Source organism: Pleurodeles waltl, chromosome 1_2, assembly GCF_031143425.1.
Source record: "Pleurodeles waltl isolate 20211129_DDA chromosome 1_2, aPleWal1.hap1.20221129, whole genome shotgun sequence".
NCBI lineage: Eukaryota > Metazoa > Chordata > Amphibia > Caudata > Salamandridae > Pleurodeles > Pleurodeles waltl.
The window spans coordinates 1,126,139,279-1,126,166,711 of record NC_090437.1 but is presented as its reverse complement, the minus strand read 5'-3'; the positions used below and the strand labels follow the sequence as shown (position 1 = coordinate 1,126,166,711).

The following is a 27,433-nucleotide window of genomic DNA, read 5'->3' as shown; positions in this document are numbered from 1 at the left end:
CAACTGCGGGCGGATGAACTATGCACCTATTTCCGTGAAGACAGCTAAGTCTGTTGATGCATCTGTTGCATAACTTGCAGGCTTGCTGGTTTGAACTGTGAATAGATGGGCTCCTCCTTTCATCCTTCAAAGGAAACAATGAACACAATCGATTTGTTAGATAATAACACATCTTGCTTACTGAATCAAGGTGAATCAATTTGCTCTCTACGTATTCTGTGCCGTTCAGGTCTAGAAAACACCAAGGGCCTTATTTACATGTATCTGACACATTGCATTCAATGTGTCAGATTCCTTGTGCTTTCCGCACATCTCCTAATGACACCATGGAAGTGCTGTATTTACATGACAGATCTCCATGGCACACGTATTCACAGATGCAGAATTTCTGATGCATCTTTTGGCGCTAAACTCACACACTGCTGGAATAGCATTGTTAAACTGATGCAACTCCAGCAATGACTTTCCCTTAGGAAAAAGTCCTGCGTCAATTTTAGGCCTGCTCTGAGCAGGTGGTAAAATTTGGATACAGTGAAATGTAAATTTCACTGTATCAGTGGTGCGTGGCTTTTTTCGTGGGAACGCTTACCCTGCATACATTATACCTGGCACACTGAAGGGTAACTATGGGAACTGCTGTACTGTCCCAACACACAGTGATACTTCTGCTGTTAAGAAAGAGCTTGAAACCTTCAAGTTCTCCTCTCTGCTGCTCCAGTTTGAATGAGCAGAGTGAATGTCTCAAGCGCATCCTTTACAGCAGAAGTGTCACTCTGTGTTGGGACAATAGAGCAGTTTTCATAGTTACCCTCCAGTTCTCCCAATGTTGTTGCAGGATTTGAACCGTAATTACTTGAAAAGATTTACAGGTAATCTAGTTAATAGTCCGTCCTGATGAAAGCCCTGAGTGGCAGTTGTGGGCTGAAACATGTCAACCCTAATTTCAGATGTATAAGATTCATTGTTGATCCTCACAATCATCACCTGTTTTTAACCTTACCCCTATCCTTTTTATGGACACTAATAAACAGGAATCAAGGATATGAGATAATTTTAACTCACTTTTTCACTCTCAACCTCACTGAGATACCTTCCAGCAATTATTCACTTAGAGAACGGGACACTCAAGTGAATGGAGGTCCTGTGAGGATGCTACCCATGAAATCACCCCATTGTGGTGACATTCACCGTTGAGGGTAGAATACGTGGTTGAGGGTCTTTTGAAAAATATCTCAGAAGGCCAGATGGTAGTGGGGTTCACTTCTTTAGGTTATTGATGTACAAGTTAATGCCATCACCAATTTGGAGAATGACAACCAGCCCGCTACAGAGAAGGACAATATCACCCAGAACTTCACCTGGGCTCTTAACGATGAAATGGCCTTAAGCAGATTCCCATCTAATGGGTCTATGGGTTATCTGTAGACTTGAATGTCCAGATACCAAAATGTGTGATGTGCTACCGGTATGGACCGCATGCCCAGATAAATCGTGTCATGAGGCATATTGCCACAGAATGAAAATGCGTGTGACTTGGTGTGATTAACTTGAAGGCCAGACAGTTCACCTGGGAGTGGCATATAGTAGAGACAGTGTAAGATCTGTACCCACACGTGGACAGCAGACTATCATGTCATCTGCTATAGGGAAACCACTTGGGATCGGAGCCCACGTGTGATACCCCAGTCAGTGGCTTTCTGTCTAAGTTTGTGCACTGAGAGTTTCATAGCCAAAATAAAAGTAGGGGCAATAGTGGACGTCCTTGATGGGTTTCCCGAGAGATTGGCTACTGTGTGGAAATGTTCCATACTCGTTTTCACCCTCGCTGTGGGGTTGCCAAAATCAAACCACATCCAATTTATGAAGGTTGGGGAAAGTTGAATTTGTGCAAGGCCAAAAACATATATTCCCAGCCCAGGGAATCAAATGCCTGTTGGAGGTCGAATGAGAGCCAACCAGTGTTGGGATATGGGCCATGTGCTATCTCCTTCACCTGATATAGTTGTTGTATGTTTAAAGAGGTGTTCCTGCATGGGACAAAACCACATTAGTCAATGTGTATGAGGTCATAGAGTAAGGAGAGCAGTCTTCGAGCCAGCGCTTTGCTCAATATTTTATACTCCGAGGTTAAAAGAGAGATTGGTCTATAAGCGGAAAGGTCTTCTGGAGCCCAGCCGGGTTTAAGTAGGGTGGTGACCAGGGCCTGATTTGTAGTTGACAACAACGATCCTGCCTCCAGCGACACCATATATAGCCTCTCCAGATGTGGGACCAATTAGGAGGAGAAAGTAGAGTAACATTCAATGCGCAATCCATCTACTCCTGGTATTTTGTTACATGCCATATCCCCAATTGCATGGCTTAATTCTGCTGTTGACAATGAGGCACCCAATGTTGTTCGAGACACCACCAAGATCTTTAGGAGTCTCAAGCCACGCAGGAATTTGTCTACCTCTGCAGAGGGTTGCAAGAGCTTAGCTCTATTCAGCCCATTGTAATAGGAGCAAAAGGCCTCATTTATCTCCAATTGTGTGGTGCAGTGTACCTTGGAGGGTGTTATGATGGATAGGATTGTAGTAGGGGACAATCATGGCTGTATCATAGGGGCCAGTAATGTACTCGCCCTATCTCCCTCATAGTGTAACCTCTGTACGTATGCAGTGCCCTGGGTATCAGCAAAATAAGTGTCAACTGTGGTGGCCAGGGTTTACCTGAAGACTGCATCTTCTAGGAGTGTTTGTTGCATGCGCCATGTAGAAATCGGAGTAGGGATCCTGCCTCATGTCATTCCTATTTCAAGAGTGTTATGATCTGAAAAGGTTTCACCAAATAGGTTGCATTTGTGAACTTCTCTACTATGTGAGACGTGCAGAGGATACAATCTAAAAGGGCGTATATGCCATGTGGGGGAGAATAAAAGTATTCATGCATTACCATGTTTTGGGATCTTCATAAATCTACCAAGGACTAGTTGAACACCCAATGAGACAGAGCCCCGGCTTGTTTAATGGAGCCAGTGTACGATAAAGGGGAAATGCATGTGATCGAGGTTGATATCGAGAACTGCATTACAATCACCCCCCAGCAGCCAAGGAAAATGTGACCATTCTGCCAGGACTGAAGATATGTGTTAGAAGAAGATGTCCTGCTCAGAATTTGGAGCTTATATACTACCCAGAACCAACATCTCACCATATAACAACTCTCGTATAAAGACATAATGGCATTGGTGTCAATTCTAGTGGCCCTTGCTTCAAATGGGACGCCAGCCCTCAACCAGATGACCACTCCATGGGCAAACCCTTAATATGTAGTAGCAAACAATTGATTGCTTCACTTAGTTTGCAGTTTGAGAGCTTCAGGGGTGTAAAGGTGGGTTTCCTGCAGATAAACTATATTCACCTTCCAGAGATGGAGCCACACCAAAACTCGGTGCCCCACAACCCATGCACGCTACATGGCAGACATTAGTACATACATGGTAGTAAACTGGTACAGAACATTTCCCCAATTCCAGGTCCAACGAGAAACGGTCATTCGATCAAAGTAAAACTAACAACAAACTCATTATACAAAATAAGACATTGTGCAGTTGCCTTAGGGGGAGGCTAATAGTGGCAAAAGTCAGGACAAGCGAGTACGGGGCACCGTAAGCGCAAGCCCGGTGCACGGGTGCCTTGGGAAAACCTGACAATAATAATAAATAAATGTGTGTAACGCAACATGAGTTAATTGGACCTTGAAGATAAAGGAGTGTATAAGTTATGCGCTGGTGGGAACAGTGAACCGTTGTGGCACACAAGCCATATGTGTGACAATCATTGTATTGTGCTACAACAAAGATAATCCCCAGAGGGAAGGATCCAAGGAATAACACTCCCACCACAAACAATGACCACTCCTGTACCTAGAAAGGGGGAAATAATGAAATGGGAGAAATGGGGAAGGGATGGGAAAAGGGACCATGGCAGCAGAAAAAACAGGTTGGTCGAGATACTGGCAAATATCAAAGTACTATATGTGCAGTCTGTGGCATCACAGAGGGGGAAAGAGCTATGCTCATATTAGAGTCTGAGTCAGAGACTGCACTTGCGGAGGAGCTAGAGTAGGGCTGCTGGCAATAAGGTCCCATAGAGAAGATTTTTATGCCAGTACAACCTCTACCTTCCAGAGCTTGTTGAGGGGAAGGAGCAGCTCTGGCGGCTGTTTGCTGGGTGGGACTGTATCTACGCTGACAAGGAGGTTCTCATGTCACTCTGGGTGGTCCATCTGATGGAGGAGGGCAGTACCCGTTAGGGTAGAGCTGTTCCAGCTAGTCCCATGTAGCATCTGGAGCGACAAAGAACAGTGAGTGCTGGTCGTGGATTACCCTCAAGGGAGCTGAGACATTAATACATAAGAGAGCCCCTCCGAGCACAGCTGTCGCTTGGTTGCCAGAAAGGATGCACAGCGCCATTACACTTCCAATGTGAAATCCGGAAAAAGCGACAATGTGACATTGTCAATAGTTACAGACGCTATCTCCCTGGCCTTTTGCAGCAGAACATCTTGATCCCTGAAGTTAAGTGTATGCGGAGCCATGGGGCACAGCAATGTTTCAAGCGGACAGGTCGGAGAGCCCTTGTATAGCAACTGTCTTCTAGAGCCATTGTTTGATAAACAACGTTGGGTTGGGTCACCCTCCTCCATCCCCATGATGCGCACATTGTTATCGCACGTGCAGCTTTCCGCATTCTCCGCCCTACCCTACAACTGCTCTAGTGCCTCCCCTAGTTATAGCACAAATGCATCAAGGCGCATGGTTGGTGAGATCCTGTGCAAGGTGCTGGGCATTGGGGATACCAGGCTGCCAATAGACTGCCTTAGAAGCAAGGGAGGCGTATGCTCGTTGATGTCGCCAGGTCCGGCAATCCGCACTGCACTCATTGTGCACACCCAGCTGTGCAGAAACAATCTAGGCAAAGGAATGGTCTGTGATGTGCACTCAAGCAGAATCGGACTTCACTTGTCTAGTAAAAGCCCAGCAGGTCGTTCAGGCCCCTAACTCAGCAACGGGTACTAGTTCCTGCACTTGACAAGGCCATAAGAAGGGGGGAGCAGGCCCCAGCACTGAAAGATATATATAAGGTGAGGCCTCCGCATTCACCCCAGCGCATCTGTCATTCAGCGGTGGTGCACAGGACGAGGCGGTCGGGGAGAGAGTGCGGGCCGTCCGCACTGATATGCACTGCCAGGGCATTTGCCATGCAATCTTCTCAGGCGGGCCGACCACACCCCGCTTCCATGCAGATAATGTGGGCTAACCAACGTCCTCAAAATATATCAGAGGGTTCTTCCCTCCTGTAGGAAGCATCCCCTCGCTATGGCCCCGTTTCATCGCAGAATGATGCAGGATTCGTCGCACCCCAGGGGACCAAAATATTGATACCCAACAACACAGGATGATCGCAAAGTTTTGCAAGTGGTGTGGCATCCTTTCTGTATTGTACATCACACTGTGCCCTAAAATATGTGTCACTGTGTCTCTAGATGCACAAGACTCAGTGCTGGCATAATGTTCTCTAATGCCCACTGCATTGGGATGTACACGTTCTAGCTCTACCTTGTTGCACAACACTCAGAGCTCACCCCGTTCACAATTCCTAGTTTTCGACTGATGCACAGCACCCAAGACTTTCATGAGGCAAATGTTTTAGTGCTCCCTTGAGACACATCACTTAATGCTCTCTTTAGGAGCATCATTAGGTCAACCCTGGTGCACAACACCTGCTCAATTCTTCCCCTGCTGTACATCACCTTCGGACTCCCAGATGCACTTTCTGCCTCCTGTGGAAGGTCACCCTGTGCTCAACTGTAGCACATTCCCCCTGTGCCCCTAGTAAACCTATACTTACCTATTTATATTTATCTTCACAATATTGTGGTAAACGATGTTTCGGCCTTAATATTTTGGCAGGACGATATGAAAAACTCTTAGTTCTGGTACAATAACCAAGACATGCAACATATTGGGTATCAATTACAATACAATGCATGTGCCTTCAGTATAACTCTGGAACTGTCTCCTATTATAAAGGATATCACTTGCACTAAAAATACACCGTTTAATGCATTTTGGATTCTTTTTGTAATTCTGTTTTATTTTCTTATTTTCAGTCTCTTTTCTGGGAAAATAACAAGCTCCTGGTGCACAGATATGCTGATAAAGCTCAGCGCTTCGTCCCACTCGGAGACTCTTTGATGGGATGGATAGCAGATGACTTGGACTGGTGCGGGCAGACGAACTACCCAGGTAAGACAATATGTGAAATGACACATGTAACGTAGTATCTAGTTCTAACATACGCCAGTTATATATTCCACTGCATAGCTGTCAATCAATGTGGATGCAAAGTGCAATTAATTAACAGCAAAAATTAAGTTTTGTGATGGTATTTTTAAAATCTGTATGTAGCAGACAGGAGACATTGTTAGGTAAATTAGGTGGTTTACGTGAACATGAATACTTGTGACCATGGGGCTTCATCAAATGGCATAAAGTCCACAGTGAATGGACCTTCGGATTGCCCAGAACTTTTCCAAGGGCCATGCAGTCATTGGGGCAATCTAGCAATGTCAAGGACTTCTGGTGGTCCCTAGGAATTTGGTAGCTGTTTAATGGTAACATGGTGTTCACGCCTCCTTGACTCGCTACATAGGGTAGTTGAGGCCAAGCCTTAAGTGTATTGTGTGGGGGTTTTACTCAAGGCACACCACAACACAGTTATTGCATTTACAATAATGATGGGGGTGACCAGCAAGAGTTGGTATTTTATGTAAAAGAACAACACTTTAATAATACCTAAGAATACATAACATTGTACAGTAAAAATAGTAACCAATGAAAAGCACACACTGAAAAAGTAACAAAAGGACACAAAGTAATGCGATTGCAGCTCAAATTACATACATTGAGACATATTCATAAAGTGACTTTTGTAGTAGTACAATAGAACTTCTAATGTACTGCAAACAACTATTCACATGCCTACATACAGTGGTTCTGCCTCTCCTATCTTTTTCTGTTCTGAAATCTCCACCCCGACTGCAGAGTCTCCACACATCTAACTATACCTTTTAGTGTAAATTTGGGAGAGTCAGGGAGGAGTGATTGGAAAATGGGTAATACTCCTAAACACGGAGGAGCTAAGGGAGAAATAAGGAGGGCATAAGGGAGTGTTAGTAATGAGTTTTAGGAGGGACGTCCAGCCTCCTAATGAAGAGCAAGCCCATTCTTATTCACAATCTGCCCTTCTAAAGTTAACTTCTACAGTCAAAAAGAACCTAGAACAGTTGTATAAGTACTCCATCTCCAAGCTGGAATTAGTCCAACACCACATATGACAAACCATTGGTACAGCAACATCCTTCCATAGAAAATAACGAAGGCAGTTGCTTAAAATAGATCCCCATGGAAAATAATATTGCATTACATTAACTCATTTAAAATAGGTAGACATATAATTACATTTAATGTAAGGTATTGTTTTTATTTAAATTACTTTTAATTACGTTTATGCATCACTTTTAATAATTAATATCACCTAATAATAAATAGTTTTTTGTACTTTAGGTGGGAATTTATCTTTACAAATGTCATTACATTATTTTAATTAAGTTAAATATTTTCCAAATAATGACATTTTATATTTAAATTATTGTAACTGTATTTATATAGCTCTTACTACTCATATTAAGGTGCTGAAACACATTACGCCAGGAAGTTCTCTGTTCCTGAACCCAGCATTAGTGATAGGTCTAGTGTGTATTGGTTATTGTTGGTTATTGGAATCAATATTGCACCCTGGTGTCTTAAGTTTCTTTGTGGTAGATGATGTTATTAGGACTTTGTTGTGATGATTAGTAGGGATATGTGAGTTCATTCAAATGGTTGGTGGCATTGATAAATGAGCTAAAGGAAATGCAATGGTATTACTTACTAAGGAGAGTCTGTTAAGATCGTTGGAAGGAGGAGTGGGCAATTTGCAGAAATTGATATAAATTAAGGCAAATGTGACAAAGTAGGCTGTGTTCAGAGAAAGAAGGCATGAGGGATGGAGAGTAGGACAGTGGCATTGAAGGGAAAAAGAAGAGGTGATAATCAAGCGTTTTAAGTCAAGGTCAGTTTGCATGCAGGGTTTGAGGAATATAGAGAAGGCGTTTTGAAATAGTATGCAATCTGAAGTTGCAACACTGTAGAAAGAAACCCCATGTTTTGCATGTGATGTAGTGGTCTTCTAGATACTTTTGACAGGCACTAGCTTCAGATGAACAGTATGTCCAGTGCTCAGATACTACAAACACCATAAGTACCAGTTCAGTTATTAATGATGTAATATCCATGTATTTTGTTATACATTTAAAATAAATATGTCAAATAATTGACATTAATGTTTAACATAAAAATGGTTGCTATTTTTTTAACCAAACATTCTATATTTTGCTCTACTTTACCATAAAGCGATCGGGACGAAAGTACTTAAAAATGTTATTAAACTTGAAAAAAATAGTAAAAATATTGTTATGAAAAAAATCTCAATCAGAAGATCAGTCATTAGTGGCATGCTTCCATTAATAACAAAGTATTTGTGCTGCAAGTGTGTTCCAAATTCAGAAGAAGACATTTCAGGTTCCTTCACACTATTAAATCTGTGTCCCCAGATGAAAATCTGTTTGTCTTAGTGTTCTCGGACTTGGCCATTGTCATTCTCCAGGTTCTAACCAAGATGCCAAAGCTATACCTATTCTTTAATCTTGATCCCACAGAGTGGAAAGCATGTTCTTTAACCCCACTAAACAAAATGCTTTGTCTTTAATGGTGAATGAGTTGAGATCCATATTGAGGATGTGGCAGATGTGAACATTTCTTTAGATCTCTCCACTGTGTTCAATACCTTTGATCACACCTTCATGATTATGACGCTCAACCAGGTAGGCATCTCTGGATCAAACACTGCATTTGCTTCTCTTCTTCTCCATGATCATTCCAAGCCAGTGTTGGGCTGTTCAAGGATAAGCCCTGTACCCTATTCTTTTAAATGTTTATGCACAACCATCAGTCCTACTTATCAGATTCTTTGGCTGTTTTCCGGTTGCACTCGATCAGTGGCTTTGCCGGATCATTCAGCTCTCAGTTCTGCACCCACTTTAATTAATTGTCTTAATAGTATCTTTTCTTTTTTTTATATATATTTTTTTATTAACATTTTGCTGTTATACAGGTTAGGTTATTCAAGGCATTGTCATTCATAATCTTTGCTATAAATTCTAGACATCGTTTCCCTTTAACCTATGTCGAAGGCTGGTACTTAGTTTGTTGTGTCTCGGTAACATTATAGCACCTTACTATTCCCATCTGCCTTATGCTTGTGCCTGTTCCAGTATTATGGCTCCGATCACATAACTTCACTAACAGTTCCTTACATGCTGTCCTTAAGCCTATAGCCTTAATGGCATCTAAATGCTAAATGCTTTGCATCTTTTTTGGCAAGGCCTTTAATTTCTTACTAACAAACATCCCATTAAGGTAGTTGGACTTGTGTTTTTCCAAGTGTTGACTTTTGTAAAAAATAACAATAAACAAAATGTGCATTTTCTGATTTGTGTTTGAAGGAATCTTCAGTCTTTAAATGATAGAAAATGCTGAATTTTGCTGTCCACACAGTTAAGAGAATGTGAGCTCTTCAATGGAAGACGGTGCAATGAAGGATCTTTTTTAAGGTATAGGTTGGGAGGTTGATTTTGTGTGGTATAAACTGGGAAAATACTTCCATTTGACTTGCGATCCCTTTGTAATCACCTAAGCTTCAAAGGGTTCTTAAAACATGACTGCTCAGCTGAGCATCTTTGTAGTATTTTTAGTGATGAGCGGAATGAATTAGATACTGGTGGATGGATTACTCCATCACAATGGTGACAGATCTCCCATCTGCCGAAATCTAAATCCCAGTGAAAAAATGGGATTTAGATTCTTGCGGATGGGATATCCATCACTGTTGTGACAGATTAACACATCCGCCAATATCTAAATCAGGCCCTAAATGTTTCATGTGAGATATTGTTGTTAGGTTGTTGATCTATTTCAGTACCTAAATCCCATAGTTTGAACTATGGGCTCTACAAATTATAAATCAAATAAAATTAAATTGTCAGGTAAACCGAGCAAATAAATGGTTGGTCTTTAGTTACTACGCAAATATTGACTCAGCTAAAATTTAGTAAATAGAGATGATCCTCATATTCTCAAATGTTTCTTAACCTCCACAGTATTCACATTCACCCTTATACATAAAATACCTGTATGTATGTAAAATGTTTAAGGTAGTTACAAAACCAGGCCGATAAGTAGTATAGGCTCAAACCAAAGTTCCTTAGTGCCATATAAAATTGCTCAGCTCTGGAATCTATTTCACTCCCATTCACCCATCTTATCTCTAAGAAACATGGATGGAGAATAAAAATAGTTCATTACTTAACAGTATTCTATAAAACGAAAAGACTGGTGCATTACTGTCCAGAAGTGCTGGCTGAGGACAGGTGGAAGTGGTTTAACCTCAAATCACATAACGCAGAGCAGTGGTAGGAACTCAGCAGGTACGTGAAGCAGGTACTTGAAGGAGCCACTAAGACTGTCCAATCCTATTTTATGATATTTGGGGAATTTCAGTCTTTTCTCCAGATTATCTATGAGAGGAGTTAGAAGGAAAAGCAACATACCTTCTGTGATGCCTTATCTGGTGAAGACCCTATTTAGCTGAAGATTCATTACCTTCGAATAATTCCCAGGTGTCAGACTGGATAAAGACATTTTTCATGAGCAGTACCCCTATGTGCCAGTAGGTGGCATTGTTTGGCTCCACGTGCCATCGTCTGCATCGTCCATGCCAGAAGTGGCATTCACAGTGCCTATATAGGCAACACTCTAGTGCACTGACATCTGTTTCTTTTTGTGACTTTCCACACCAGGAGCGTGGAGCCATGAAGAACACTGACCACTTATTTTGAACACTAGGGCTGTGAAAGGGAAACAGCCCTTTCCCTATAAATTTGTTAGCAGAGCTGGTCAGTAAGGAACCTGATACTAGATAGAGTCTCCATCAGATAAGGCATTACCGAAGGTAAGTAACGTGCTCATCGGATAGAGACCTCTAGACGCAGATCCCTTACCTTAGAAGAGATGCCTAAACAATACCTCCCTGGAGGTGGGCCTACAAAACAATTTCATACTGAAAAGCCCATCAGGGCAGAATGGGCAAAGTGCCGATCCCTATGGACCTGACAGTCCAGGCAGGAGTGATTGACAGATGTCCAGAACCAGTACTCTGCATGCTAACGCAGAGGTCGCAGTCTGGTGGAATAAACATGCAAACCCTAAGGGAGTTGCTTTTTGGACATTGCAAAGCAGATACAAATGATCAGAAAATTGTCCATTTTGTACCGTCTTCCACAGAGAGCTGTTCATCTTCATCTCTCTTCAACTTTTGTGTGGTCAAGGAAGAATAATGCTCTTTTTGGATCCAGCCGGTGGAGTCGCTTCTCTTCTTCAGAGGGATGAGGTGGAGTACAAAAGGTAGGCAGGGTGATGAACTGGCCTACATAGAAGGTACGAAGGAAGTCTAGTGCAAAGGACCAGCATGTCTGGGAAGATGTTGAGGTATGGGGGCTTAGAGGATAAAGCCTGGAGCTCACTGACCCACCGAGCAGATGTTATTGCCACTTGAAAGGCCGTCTTTATAATTAGAAAACTCAGAAGACAGTTGTGGAGTGGCTCTAAAGGAGCACACATAAGGAAAACCAAAACTAAATTTAGGTCCTGCTGAGGCACTATGAAGGGTGGAGGAGGGAACACATGTTGGAGTCTTTTCAGGAATCTATGTACAAAATGGGACTTGAAAAGGGATGGCTGATCAGGCAACTGCAGAAATGCATAGATGGCAGAAAGATAGCCTTTTAAGGTGCTCAAAGCAGAGCTGTCCTCAGCAAGATATAGAATAAACAGAAGGACCTAAGGGAGGGGGGTGCGGAAAGGTGGTTAACCTGTTTCTCTGCACACCATGCTGCAAATTGTCCCCAATGGCAGGGGTATGCCTTCGTCGTGGAGGGACGCCTGGCTGCCAAGATGACATTACAGACTTTGAGGAGAAAGTCGAAAGCTGTCAACTTTTGCTGCTCTGTCTTCACAAATTAAGTCGGAAAATTGACAGGTTTGGGTGGAGAACTCCTTCTTGCTGCTGCAACAGAAGATACTCCTGAAGAGGCAGCCTGATCGGAGGACCGATGACCATGCTCAGCAGCTCGGGATACCAAATTCTCCAGTCCCAGTCCGGAGCCATAAGAATGCTCCTGATCTTCTTGAGAACTCGGAACAGGAGTGGTATTGACAGATAGGTGTGCAGGAGGCCAGAGCTCCACTCAAGACAAAAAAGCATCTGTGAGTGAGAGCCACCTTGGAAACTCCAGCGTGCAGAAGTTCTGACATTGTGCATTCTCGGCGGTAGAGAACAGATATAACGAAGGCTCTCCCCACTGCTGAAAGAGACCTTGCACCAACTCCTGATGGAGATATCATTTGTGATCCTGCATGTCCAGAGGGCCTTTTGACAAAGGGTACACAACCTCACCACCTTGTTTTTTGTAGTACTTAATGGTGGTGGTGTTGTCCATGAACACCTGCTCTAGCCTTGCCTTGATGGAGGGTAGAAAGGCTTCCAGTGTTAGTTGGATTGCCCGGAGCTCCAGCAGGTTGATGTGGAGCCCAGCTTCCACCAGAGACCAGAGACCTCTGATCTGCACCGCTCCCAGATGGCCGCCTCACCCCTGGGGTGACGTATCTATCACTACTGTCAGATCTGGTTGGGGAATGGAGAATGGTCTGCTGCTGACCCAGTCGCAATTTGTTAACCACCACTGCAGATCTTTTGCAGTGTCCTCTGAGATCTGGACCATGTCTGAGAGATTCCCCTGATTCTGTGAAACTAGAACTTCATGTCCCTCTGCAGAGCCTATATATGCCAATGGGCATGTGTTATAACCAGGATGGAGGAGGCCCTGAGGCCCAACAGCCTCAGAATCAGTCTAAACGAAACTAAGGATTGAGGTTGAAGCATCTGTATCTCAGTCTGAGTATTCTGGACTCACCGTTCAGGAGGGTAAGCCCAAAACTGCAGAACAGTTCTGATGAATGGGACCTTCTGAGAAGTGGTCAGGTGTGACTTTGGCACATTGATAGTGACCCCCAGCAACTGCAGGAGGTCCTCCGTAGCCTGGAGGTGGGAGATGACTGCCTTCAATGAGCCCGCCTTCAACAGCCAGTCATCAAGATAGAGAAAGACTAGTACCCCTGATCTCCATAGATGAGCTGCAACCACCGCCATCATCTTGGTGAATATTCGAGTGGCAAGGCCAAAGGGGAGCATGGTGAACTGAAAGGGCTTGTGACTTACCGTGAACTACAGGTAACGTCTGTGGGCATGCAGGACAGGGATGTAGAAGTGTGCGTCCTGCAAGCCCAATCAAACCCTCCAGTCTCCCTAGTCGAGTGCAGACAGGACTTGTGCGAGCAAGAGTATTTGAATTTCTCCTTTTTTCAGAAGAAATTGAGAGGGCACAGGCCTGGTATAGGACAAAGGACTCCATCCTTCTTGGTTACCAGAAAGTAACGGGGATAGCAACCACAGCCTACTTCTGATACCAGGACCCTCTCTATGGCTCCCTTCACAAAAAGAGACACTGCTTCCTGGTGGAGTAAGGAGTGATGGTCCTCTGTCAGTCGGTCGTAATGGGTGGCATTGGTGGAGGAGTAGTTGTGAAGAGGAGGGAGCAGCCTCTTTAGGCGGTCTGGAGAACCCAGTGGTCTGATGTTATTGACCTTGCAGTGGTGCCGGTGATGGAATATCCTGCCTCCCACTCTTTGCCCTTGATGGTCGGAAGACAAACTAAAGAGGCTTGGAGGCTCAGACTGTCAGATGGGTGGTGGACTGGACCGACCTCTACCTGCCCAACCCATAGGCGGTGTGGCAGCCAATTGTTCTGTTCACAGGAGCCCCTCTGTAGGGCTTGGACCATGCCTAAGCAAGACATCTGTAAGGGTTTCATTAAATGAAAGAAGCAGTTCTGAAGGGGTGATGTCCAGCTGAAGCACCTCCGTCAAGACATTATGTTATACAGTTCCTACAAATTAACTAGGACTATATGTTTGGTCAACATAAACTTCTGGATACAGGGACGTTCTCTATCAGAACCATTAGGAAATGTTGACACTATTCCTGGATAGCTCACATTGCCCTATAAGAACCCCTAAACATACCAGGGTACCAGATGGTACCTGAAACCTCAAACATGACTACTCAGATTCCCAAGGAAATCATAGAAACCAATCTACCCTTTTTTTGTTACTTTGCACACCCAAAGCAGGGCAAAAGAACTATACAAAAATGTATTTTCAAACATTTATTGCAGTAATCTTATTCTTATACAAGAGCTAAGGCTGTTAGGCAGATGAAACAAAACATGGTAAACACCATCATGAAAGTGGTGAAGAAGATAAACAATTCAACCATGCCAGCATTAATGTGTTGGTACACTCCTATCTGCAATGATCTACACAATCAAGAGCATAGTGGCAGTACCCTCTGCCGGATTAGTTGTGATATCCTAACTCCATTACCTGGCTAAGATGTACTGGAAGGCTAGGGAGTCCATCTGGTGTAGTGGAAGCTATTGTCCGTTGCTGGATAGAGGACAAAGTCGGCAGCGCTGCATTTCAGTCACAGTGTACAGAGTTTCAGGACAACCTCAGCAGAAGTGCTCCTCTGCCTAATCTAACACAAAGGCGATTTATATGATGAAACCTCACACTGTGTCAGAGGTGCAGAGCTGATGTGATGACATGTCTGTGGCTTTGGAACGGTCTCAATTGGAGAATCATAATGCAAGGACATCACGCACTGTGTGTGTCTAGCCTTGGATGGGAGTGTACAAACTGCATGGCAACAGTGTTTAATAGGAACTGTCCTCATGTACAGTGCTTTTTCAGTACATTATTGCATGAGTGTAAAATCGATTGTGGTAAAAGGTCACTATCAGAAAAGATGCCAAGATAAAATGTGCATTCTAAAATGGAGGCTGAAGGTGTGGACCTTGTCGTGCTTCACCACAGTTGGTCTTGTTAGCCACGGTGCGCAATTGAATGTCCGGACCCTCGGCTACCTTCGTCACCACCATAGTAAATGTGACTCCTTCTTCCATAGCCAAAGTAGGAGGAGAGAACAAGCCAGTATCTGGGGAGGTGCCCAGTCCACTGACATCTGCCAGTTTCTCCTACCAGTCCATATCAGGGTGAAAGGGCTGGCATTCTTCAGGGTCCAGTGGCCCCTCCCAATGTTCCCCAAGCCCATAGTAATAGGGCTCTGACTGCAGCCTGGAAGGAATGGCTCCCTGCTGAAGTTGGGGATAAGAATAGGGATTGAGTCCCCGGAGGGCACCGGTGGTGCCAGGAGCACCGATAGTGGGACTGGGGAAAGTCAAGGTGGCATGACCGGTGCTAGTCCGGTCCATCTTTGGATCCAAGGGGCCCGACTGGTGCCAAAGGCAGACCTGACAGAGAGGAATCAGAAGGTGCCGCTCCTAAACCCATGCTGCAGCGGGACGGGTCTCCAAATACGTAGTGCATGACCTTATAGAATTCTTGAAATTGGGCAGGGGTTGCTTCAGCTCAGGTGAATTCTGGGAGGAGCGGAGACGGCCCAGGAACAGGTTCAACCATGGATCCAGGCCTCAAGTGATGATGCTCCCTTGTCTCATTGGATGACTTCGACAGACGGGGTGAAGTCAAAAACCTCTTTGACTTCTTTATCTTCTTCTTGTGGGAATTAGCGGAGTGGGATGACTTTGACTAAGATCTGTGGCTCCGTGACCAATCCTAGGACCTTCCTCTTGACTAGAATCAAGACCTTTGCGGTGTCACACGTCAAGTAGCAAGGAGCTTGAGGGATTGCTCCCTCAAGGTGTTAGGGTGCAAGGTGCGATCTCTGAATCTGCGCTGATTGGTGCGGAAAGAAAAGAACTGACGTTAGCATGCTGGGGTGGTGCCTACGTAGGCACTCCACATGTCACTTCCGGCTCAGACAATGTAGATGATGCCACGCAGTGCAGAACGATGCCACCTACCTTGAGCGCAGGGGTATTGCTCATGAAAAATTTCCCAGATCCAGTCTGACACCTAGGGATAATTCGAAGGTAAGGAATCTATGGCTAGAAGTCCCTATCAGATTAGTTCATTAACTGATGCAGAGTCCACAGACTTCTGCTTCTCTGAGAACACGAGGTTTCAAATATGATATAATTATGCTCAGTACTCCTCAGTGTTGAAAGATGGAATAAATGATCAATGACCAATGCAAATAGGCCACGAGTTTTTGGAAGGCATCTTGTGAAGTTATGTTAGAGGAATTTATCAAACAGAGAATCCACATCTGTGACGAAAATAGCCAGCATCTGTATAACATTTGTAAAAATATATGGAAAAGAATACGTAACATGAGGGGAAATACAGAAAATCTACTTGAAAATTAAATGAAATTGAAAAGCGCTGTCCTCCTTATCTCGTACTTGGGAGTGCATATTTATATAAATAGTTACTAGCACTTTGAAAAATACTACAGAGTAATAAAAAACGGTAACACAAACTATAATATCTGTTGTCATATGTGTAAGAAAGTGAGCATTTATAGCTCAAATTAAAGCCTTTATACCATACCTACTAAAGTTTTCGTAACAATTACACACATGAGAACAGAGTTATCCTACATACAATATTTGGATAAATGTGTGAGTTTATTCGAATAGTCAAAAAACATAATCCCTAGGGGTATTGGGTATTTTTGGTGCAGTTTCAATAACCAATTATCATTTCAACACCACATTGTTCTAACGGGCTCTTCATCGTTTTGTTACAAGGTGAGCTTTCACTAATATGATACTGGACTCGTTTCTTGTAAGTAGTGGAAAGTATTACAATAAATGCGCACTCTTGAACTAGCTCAAAACAGTACCTTAATTTTTCAATTTCTTGATGAGGTACCTTAAGTTGTTAAAACAGGAATACCTAATGTTTCTGTATTTGCCTTGTGCTAATTAATCATTTATTAGGCCTATTACAAAAAGTGCACATTACTATTAATATCATGGGATAGTCAGTCCTTGTAACAATTTGTTATGTTACAATAAGAATTCAGAGGAGGAGGAAGTTACCTCTAGCAAGAAATACATCATCTTCCTGCTGTCATCTCCTCCATAGGCTAAAATCCTACACTGGATGTCTGCTGGGAAAACAGTACTCACTCAGTGCATTATAAACAAACATTTTCAATGCAACGGGTCTCGCATTTGCTCGAGTTAGAGCTATTAGCGTTGTAAAGCGCAAAAAAAAACAGCGCAATCGTGTTGCGTGTAAAATAAACAGATAAAGTAGTCCAGACCCCAGGCTGAAAACATGGAGCCTCGTATGTTTTTGGTACTTTACCGGTGCTGTGCAGGTGGGCTAAACAGCGGAAAAGGCATGACGTATGTATGCTTTTCACAAATGAAAGCAAGCGGATTTTAAAAGGCAAGCCCACGAACCAATGTAAGTGACTGACGTAGCATGGGCGTGGTTTCAAGCCCAAAGAGAGATTACTGAATGGACGGAGCATTTTGTGCTCACCCATAAAAAGAGGAAAAACCTTGCTTCAGTGGTATATGTGGGGGGTGGCAAATTGTTTAACTAATTTGTTTTTTTACTTACCAGTAATCAGATGCTTGCAAAGCCCGACAGATGACATTTCAGGATATCTGTCGGTTAAGATGTATCTGAGAGGATTATACTCTTCTGTGTCAGAGTCCTTTTCCTGGCCACAGCAGGTGTGGCAACCCCAGGCAGTGGCAGCAACTGCAGCACCTCACAAACGTGTTAAAAAATGAGACTTGGAATCCATACACACTCTGCTATACCTTAAGGGAGAGGACCCTATGCGCCCCCACTGGAACCTTCCCTATAGTCCAGTGCACATGGTTGCATCCGTCACGTAGACACCTGTTGCCATTCCTGTTTTTAAAGGAGTCTTAAAAGACCTTCCCTCAAACTGCATAAATACACATGTATCTGGCTTGACTGAGCCAAAAATTGCTATATAGCTTTTGTTCCTAGTATGGTACTTTGTTCTGCAATCAAGGCTGATTAGCCTTTGGGCTTAAGAGCTGGGTCCTACAACCTGCTCCATTAGCATTTCTTTGATGCATAAAGTGAAGAGCAGAACACTGAGTCAAGATACCACCCACCCTCCTGGCTGATTGCCTCAGTTGTCCTTTGTCACTGCTTCAGTGGAGATCACCTCAGCAGGCAGCAAAAACCAAAGATTTTAGTTCACTGGTGAACACTGCCCTTCTAGTTGCAACCACAAAGTTGGCAGCATACAGGGCAGATGCGAGAAGGATAAAGTCCCCATTTATACCTTCTCTAAAGAAAGCTCTTGGCAAAGGTTTCTAAGAACTGTAGTATGATAAGCAGAATTGAAGGGAAAACTAGCTGCTGGTGCCCCTGTGCATGTAAATACACTTCTGTAGAAGACAGATACTGCCTTGTCTTGAACGTTCTTTACATCATCTATCGGGGTAAACTACAGTGGCAGCTAAAAGTGGAGCAAGACCACCGTGTAAGCAGCCACGTACCACTGGACCTTAGGCTATCATGGGCATCATGAGGGATGCGTACTGTGGACAGTGGCTACATCACCCGCCAGTAACGTCAGCCATAAGGCAAGCGCACAGGTGGGGCTTTGAGAGTTTAGAAAAAGAACTACGTTCTGCTCAGTGCCCATCCACTGGGCTAAATGCACCACATGGAGTATGTCCAGGTCTTTGTCAGCTGGATCACAGGGTTCACTGAGAGACACAAGCGACCTTTACAGATTCAGAGAAAGGTAGGGGCTAATGTTAGAGCTCCTAGTGGGTTTGGGATATGATAATAATGCAGACATTTGCTTTGTGAATAGTCAAACCCTGTCACTACCTGGGGCAAAGTGTAAGATCTAGTTTTGCTGGTGGTCCGGTCGGCATTTCCTACGAAGTGCTGCTGCCTGCTCCGGCAGTGTGACCTCATGGGGCTGCTCTCTGACTGTGTCACTCCTTCTGATTATGGGTTTATACACAATATATAATTATCCGCTCTTTGTCTTACAAGCTGTACCCAGCAGCATTGTGCCCGGCGATCTACCATCTAAGCAGTTCCTCTTTTTACACGGTCGTGTCAACAGACTGGTCAGAAATAAAAAACACACAAACAATAGTGACGTGTGTTTTGTTGTCTAGCGCTTGGATAGCGCCTCTACAAATGTTTCTATCGTAGACCGGAGCCTGATTCGATAAAAGGACAATGTAAACCGATGAAAGCGGCTTCCCTGCGTCTCTGAACCCCACCTTTCGCCATCTCAAATTTTGATAAAACCTCCAAATGTTTGGAAACGCGCTTGTTCTTGTGGGTACGAGAGCAGTAGTGATGTGTCGACGCAGTCCAGTACTCGTGCGAGGCTCATCAGTGGTGGATCCTGAGGTACAGTTAAAGAAATCACCTTCCCGGACCCACTGACTCCCTCTTTTCCTCTCTCCATCCAAAAAAGTGTAATGAAGTATTAGGTGCCATCTTTTTAAAATATTTATAGTGATAATTTGGTTCTCTAAAAACATCTTCCAGAAACAAATGGCCTGATGTGGTATGTTCTTCAGTTGTTCATTTGCCATACTTATGAGCGCATCTTATGCAGCATGTTACTTCCCAATGTCAGTCCTGTTAACCACAGAGAAACCCACCGCGGCAGAGCCAGCTCTCATGAATCCCTAAATTGGCAACTCAGATGTTAACCTCCGGAAGACAGTACAGCGAGTAATAACATGATCGTTTCTTTAAACGAACCTTGCAAATGTTATCTTTTGGGTACTACATTCCATCCATCCATCCAAAACCATCCATTTATCCACCACCCATTTATACACCCGCCCACCCCTCATCCATGTGTGCGCTTTAGAGTAGGCCTTTCATCAGTCACAGTTTTATGTGCTGTTTGTTCGCAGATAGCAGCAAAGAGCCCATATATTTAAAATACATTTGATAGATTGATCCATTCAACACCATCAGCCTATCAACACCATCCATCCACACAATAATCCACGCCAAACCCATCCCAAACTCATCCATCCATCCATTAATCATCCATCCATCCATCAATCCATCAATCAATCATCCATCTTTTAGAATGGTTCATTATATTATCATTTATACCATTTTTTAAGAATATCATTATTACATTTTCTCTAGGAGTTGACTATATTTCTTGCCCTACAACCTCCGAATGTGAAAACAACGCGAAAGAATCTTTCTGGAGAATTGCTTCAGTCACGGTAGGATGTTCCAACTTTCATTGTGTTTGTTGATGTCTTACTGTCCTTACATGAAGCAATTTGTTTTTAGCACAGTTTTACTCACACTAGGGCTTAGGGTACAACCCCTGGAACTAGAATGAAATACCTCTGCTGCACCCCTCCTGGATAGAGCTGTCCCAGTGCTGCATCGGAATGCTGTTTTCAAGAGGTCAAAGTTAGAAACTGAATTTGAATATTCTTATCACCAAGATGTACATTGTCCAATATTTCAGTCGCATACGCATTGTAAATATAAGCAGCACATTTAACACTTGTGTTCGCAGTGCCTGAATTATGTTATTGTTATTGTGTTCTCGGAGAATGTTTTCGTACCTGTCTGTAGTTCCACCACACCTGGTAGGCCTTCATGTCCGGCCTGCAAGTATTCAGGGGTTTTCTGTGCTGTCTAGACACCGAGCACAGCACGGGCGGCGGATTCAGAAGTGCTCTTTTCTTCCATGGGGGAGAGTAGTGGTGGCTCTTTAAGTAGTGCAGGGAGTCCAAAGCCCCACATTTCACGACTCCGCCCCTTCTCCCTGCATGAGTCCACAGTGAAAATTAATATTATCGGGAGGCCGGTAGTTTGCATTATAAAGTACATATTTTTTATTAAAAAAGGTTTAGACTAGAAAATGATAGACTTCAGATATAAAGCAGTGGGCATGAAAAAAATATTAAATATATGGTTGGAAAATGCATACCTGTGCAAATCCGTTGGACAGTTAAGCATCCCTGTGGAGGCCAAAAAATGCCGGATTTCTCCAGACATTCTATTGTTGCCTTTATTCCTACATTAAATTCTTTCCAAATTCAATAACTAGCAGTATTCACGAACCTTTCTATGTATAGCAAGTCCACGTTTAGGCATGTGGAAAGGACACCTTTGCATTTTGCAGCATTTTCTCTATACAGGAATTTTTTTCTTTTAAAGAAAACCTTTCCCACAAGGCTCACGCCAATTTTTGGGTCATCCTTACCCATTCCGTTCCAGGATACAGACTTACTCCGACCATTGTTAGGAGTAAATTCCCATCTATATAATGGAAAAATGGGGATGTCCTAAGTTTGGGAATACCCATAAATTCCAGGGTTGTGGGTGTTCACCAAACTTGTCATGTAGCCCTACCCCAGAAAGCTAACAACCCACTCCTCTGAGTTCCCACATAGTACCTTCAGCCACACTGATGGAATTTTGCTCACATGAATGATGATTTTTGCACTCGTAAATCATGGCGTTTGAATTTAAGTGCATTAATACCTTTGCTGACCAGGCCCTAAGATTAGCAATATAAATTGCCGGTGAGACATTTCAAGACAAAAGATAAACACTTTTTATACGTTTTGGAATAGTTTTTATTAGTGCAAGGGTTTGAAATGAGTGATTTATCAGATTGTATGAGTTTTTTCTTTACTGTTGTCTGTTAATATTATGTTACCAACTAGCAATCATTTACACACTCAGACTCATTGACATCATCCAGGTCATAGACACTGCTTTCACTGACTGGCACATCTAGGACTGTCCAGGAAGCATCTTGAAATCTGAAGTATAATACATCTGTTGTTAGCTTAATCCAAAAAGAATAAAAGTGTAGGCCAGGGACTGGAGTCATTATCACTTAATCCTACGCCAAAGTTAATAACAGGTTATTATTACCCAAAAAATCTCCTACCATGAGTCATTAACGTTCTGTTGTTTAGAGGTGACATTGAAGTGAAGAAATAGTGTAACCTAGAGACCATGTGATGCGTTTTTAACAAAATCAACTGATTGTGTGTGTGAGGGATGGGTGTGTGTGTGTATGTGTAAAATAGTTGCCACAATAAATAGGGTAGTCTAATGTAACTGTAATTAAATAAAGATGTTTAGTAAGAGTGTTTCGGTGATTCAGGGCCTGTTACAGCGTGACTTTTTTCAGCTGCTATATTGGGTGATAGTCTAGTCGTTCTGAGGAGGAGACTACTTATTCTGGATACTGACGTGACCGCGCAGCGGGTGTGCTGGTGGTGTGCTGAAGTTCGTGTATGCCCCTCCCCACGCTGACCGTGCACAGCGCCAGCCATGCTGCCGGTTGCCTCATGAGACCCCAGGGGTCCCCTTGTGTTAGACCGAGCTACACCAGAGATCAACTACTTGAGATTGGTAAGCAGGCTGATGACTCTATTTTGATTTCTATGTGTGTTGGAACTAAACTTACCTCTCTTGGTATTATCTCTGTTATTGAAGTCTGACACATTAAGATGTGGCCTACTCAAGTTATATCTCTGGACAAGCTCTTCTCAGAAATGTCTCTGATGCTACTGACTGATAACTTGGATGTATTATTTCAACTGAAATATGGACTACTCCTGACTCAGCCATTGACTTGAGCCAGGCTTGCCCCCGGGATTTAAAATCTTTCAAAAACCTCGTATTAGCAGGAGGGAGAGGGGAGGGAATCATTTTTTAAAGAAAGATGGAACTTTGTATCCCTCATTTTAGACAAAGTAATTGGTCTTGAATTGCTGCGCTTTACTCTGGAAGCTGAAAAAAGTTGTATTCTTTCTGGTATTCTATGCTATCCCCCTAAGACCCTTTAAGCACATATTTGCAACCTTTCATTAAGGTCATCACTAATATGGCTCTCGCCCATTCATTTTTTTTTATGTTAGGAGACTTTAATTTGTGGGCTAAGGGGGACCCATCACTTCCTTCTAAGGAAATGCAAGGGTCCTGTGACATTTGGGGCATGCAACACTCAGGACAGGGCCTACCCATCAGGGTGGTCATACTCTGGATTTCATTTTCATATGGAAGACATTTTACCCCTCTGCTGGACTGACCATGCTTTAATAACCTTTCATCTTCATGGAAGGGAACTTAGTACCTCTAAACTCTGTTGACCTTGTTCTGCTGGGGAATTTAATTTAAGCTGAGTTTTAATGTGTCTTTGCTTATTTTCGGCCTCATTTTAACAGTTTTCTTGGGTTTTTAAACTAACCTGGGTACTCAAGTTGTGTCTTTATTGGGCTCATGCACGCTGAGAACTCTGTGTTCAGAGCATTCGTGTCATTACACTTCTATTTTGGGCCATTCTTGGGTAGCCATCTTGGTTAGTTAGCAGTCCAGTAGCTGCAGCAGTGATGACCTGTTGGGACATAAGAAGGGCTGGTGCATGGATGTGCTTTCAGGTCTGTTGACCCAGGTCTGCTACGGAATTTATTTTAAGCTCTGTTTTAATGTGTGTTTGCTTATTTTCTGCACTCATTTTGAAATTTTTCTTGTGTTCTTAAACTTGGGTGCTCGAGCTGTGTCTTTATTGGGCTCATTTAGCACACGGAGAACACTGTGTTCAGAGCGTTTGTGCCATCACACTTAAGTTTTGGGCCATTCACGGGCAGCCATCTTGGTTAGTTAGCGGTCCAGTAGCCGCAGCTGTGAGGACCTGCAGGGATTTAAAAGGGCCAGTTGCATGGATGCGCTTTCAGGTCTTTTGACCCTGGTCTGCCGGGGAATTTATTTTAAACTGTGTTTTAATATGTTTGCTTATTTTCTGCCTCATTTTAACATTTTTCTTGGGTTTTTAAACTTACCTGGGTACTCGAGCTGTCTCTTTAGTGGGCTCGTTTGGCATGCTGAGAACGACATGTTCAGAGTGTTCGTGCAATTTCACTTCGTGGGTCGCAATCTTGGTTAGTTAGTGGTCTAGTGACTGCGGTGGTGATGACCTGCAGAGAAATAAAAGGGGCTGGTGCGCGGACGCGTAGCGGGCATGCCACTGGCATGCTGAAGATGTGCCTAAGGCAAGCCCGTTGTTCACCCGTGCTTGGCCCACGCTTAGCCATGATCTCCAAATTACAACCCAGCAGCCTCCTTGCAGAATGTATTCCCCTTCTGAGATCCATGCTCTGAATCCTGGTGCCTTATGGTCTTCACCGTTTGACTTGTCCTTCCCTGAACTAACATCCATTTGCCCTTGTTATTCTTTTCAACTGAATAGCTACCTGTCGTCTGCTAAAGTCTCTCAGGCTAAATGGTTTAAGACTTCATGCTATCACACTAAAGATTCAGGCATCATTAATAAATGTTCATTCTTTCTATAAAAATGTGCTGCAGAGACGAACATCTGGATATTCTCTTCCTCATAGAAACGTGGATGAACGATAGCTCAGCACCAGATATAGCATTTGCGGTCCTCTAGAGCTATTCAATTGTTCACCTTGATAGAGCGGGTAAGAGAGGTGGTGGAGTTACTATAATCTCAAAATGATCCTTAAAATGAAGCTCTTTTGAGATTCTTGAACTTATAGAGGTGAAAACCTTAGACGTTTGCTTTTCCCACTCTGCAAAAAAAATCTGTGTCAGGGATTATAATTTACCATCTGCCTGGTCTGGCTACCAATTTCTTGTCCTCATTAGATGACTGTCTGTCTCGTTTTATGTTAGAGTACTCTAGTTTGTCAGGATTGGGAGACCTGAATATTCATTTGGACAACACCTTCTGCCCCATAGTATATCACATCCTTGAAAGTGCTAAAACATGCATGTAAGAAAGCTGAGAGGCGTACAAAAAGGTCCCTAAAGAATTATTTCTATTAATACAAAAGGGAGCTTGGCAGGGCAAAAGCAGATTACTCTGTCAGTGCAATTCTTGCGGCTCCAAATAATGTCAAAACAGTATCTGACATTATGCAAGAAGTTTCAAATCTGGAGTGCCTGAAACAAGATATTGTACCATCGCAGGCACTCTGTGATAACCTTGTTGAGTTCTTTAACGGAAAGATTAGCAAGATTTTTGAGGACATTAGTGATTCTCATCAGACGAGGAGTCCCAGTCTAGTCACCACTCGCTCTGAATGCAGTGTGCTACTACAGATGTCTTTCCTCACCAAGACTGAAACATTTACATGGCCAAATTCATGTGATAGTCACACAAATAAGTTTGAATACTTTGAACCCTTAACGGAGGACTACTCCCAAACTATTGCCATGTCTACCTCTTCAGGCTCGCCACTTGACCCTTTGCCTCATAGGGTCTGGAAAGACCTGGCAGATTCATTTTTCCCTCCACTATTGCAAATATGCAATCAGTCGTTAGAATCTGACAGTGTACCTCAGGCTTGGAAAGAGGCTATAGTTACCCCTATTAAAGAATCCTCTTTTGACTCGCTGGTCCTTAGTAAATATAGGCCAATATCACTTCTGCCCTACCCATTTAAAATATTGGAACGTTTTGTTAGCAAAAACAAAACTGTCTCAGAGGAGGAGCAGTTCGGTTTTAGACCCGAACACTGGAATGAATCTGCCCTGTTCTGGGCTATGGACAAACGTAGGATGTGGGCTGATGGTGGTGAGTCAGCAGTCCTGATCTTACTAGATCTCTCTGCCACGTTTGATACGGTCAACCACAACACACTCCTGACTTGACCTGCTTCGATCGATAATGTGGAACTGTATTGGACTGGACGCCTTCCTATTTATCGGATTATTGTCAGGCTGTTGTTCTTCCTCCCTATTGCTCTAACTTCATGGCTAACATGAGTAAAGCAAGGCTCAGCACTTAGCCTAATTTGTTTCAATATATATATGAGCCCATTAGTCACACTCATCAAATCCCATAATATTAGTTTAGTCAATTATGCTGATGACACTCAGTTAATTCTACCATTGGACAGCAACCAGCAGGCTGCAGTTAATGCTTTTCACAACTGCATTGGTGATATTATCAGTTGGCTGAACTCTAAATCCCTCAAGTTTAATGGGGACCAAACCAGGTTTTCATGCTGCTCAGCAAATAAGGTCCCCAATCTGCTCCCCTTGAATTTTAGGCCAGTGCCAACTGACGAGGAGCTTGCACAATCGGAATTGGTCCACAGCTTTGGGGTTACATTTGACAGAAAGTTGTCTAGGGAGTGTCATGTGAATAGAGTTGCTTTTCACTACTCAGGGGTTTCGTGGAAGCTCCTTCCGTTGTTGCCTTCGACCATCAAAGATCTGATTGTAGGTAGTGTTATTTTAAGCAGGTTAGACTATTGCAATGTCCTCCTTCTAGCAGCACCAGAATTCCTGTTAAATAGACTACACAGAGTCCAAGTCTCTGCTGCCAAACTGGCATTAATATAGACCCAGGAGATTGTCAGCTTCTAAAGCATTGAAAGATCTTCACTGGCTCCCTTTAAGATAAAGAACAGTTTTAAATCATGCTGTATTGTTTTTAAAGCACTCCAGTGTTAGGGCTCAGTGCCCCTGCAAAACAGAATAAAAAGATACTCCCCAGGGAGATGCCTCCATTCCTCAACAGCAAATCTTGTCTGTATTGCTAAGTTCAGGAAGAAAAAACAAGATGGGCAAGCTTTTATGGTCAGAGCAGTCCTGCTTTGCAGTCAGCTACCTACCTCTCTTAGATCCTTGTCTGAACTACTGTACTTTAGAAAAGCCCTGAACCTTGGCTCTTTCCTTCTCAGCACTTCCTTTCATCTCCTTTCATCTCAGCACTTTTTAGCTGAAGTGGTCTTTGTCTTAGTCCCGGCAGAGGCTTCGCGCCAGCACACCAGTATAGTGACAGAGCCTCTATAAATAAATCAATAAATCTAGGGTGTCTAGTTACCTTAGACAGGTCAAAGAATGTGTTCTAGTAGGCTAATATATAGGCGGGCTATAGCCCTGAAAACCCTCAATGGTATAGGTTAGTCATAAGTAGTATGTACATCCAATGCTAGATTTAATTGTTTCCTTTTCCATTTTTCAACTATTATTTATGTGTGTCAAGATTTTACTTTAGTATGTAATTTACTTGTAGGTTTCTTGAAAATATACACACAGCTGTGAAAAACCTCCATGCCTGCACTCCACATGGAATGAAACACGTGTCAGTTGGGCACTAGCTACAAAATATCCACACTGGGTTTTGCATGAAGTGTGTATCACTTCCCCTTGTTGTTGCTCACGAAGCTTGGAACGCAT

General features: G+C 43.2%; 1 protein-coding gene across 2 annotated transcripts in view; it reads left to right on the top strand.

The window, feature by feature from the left end:
• The window catches only part of LOC138248727 (ADP-ribosyl cyclase/cyclic ADP-ribose hydrolase 2-like), a 266,855-nt gene that overhangs the window by 100,609 nt on the left and 138,813 nt on the right, over positions 1–27,433 (top strand). For both annotated transcript variants that reach the window (XM_069202589.1, XM_069202580.1), the window contains 2 exons: positions 6,157–6,292; positions 20,387–20,469. In XM_069202589.1, coding sequence (XP_069058690.1) covers positions 6,157–6,292; positions 20,387–20,469 — 219 coding nt within the window. The remainder of the gene's footprint in view (positions 1–6,156; positions 6,293–20,386; positions 20,470–27,433) is intronic.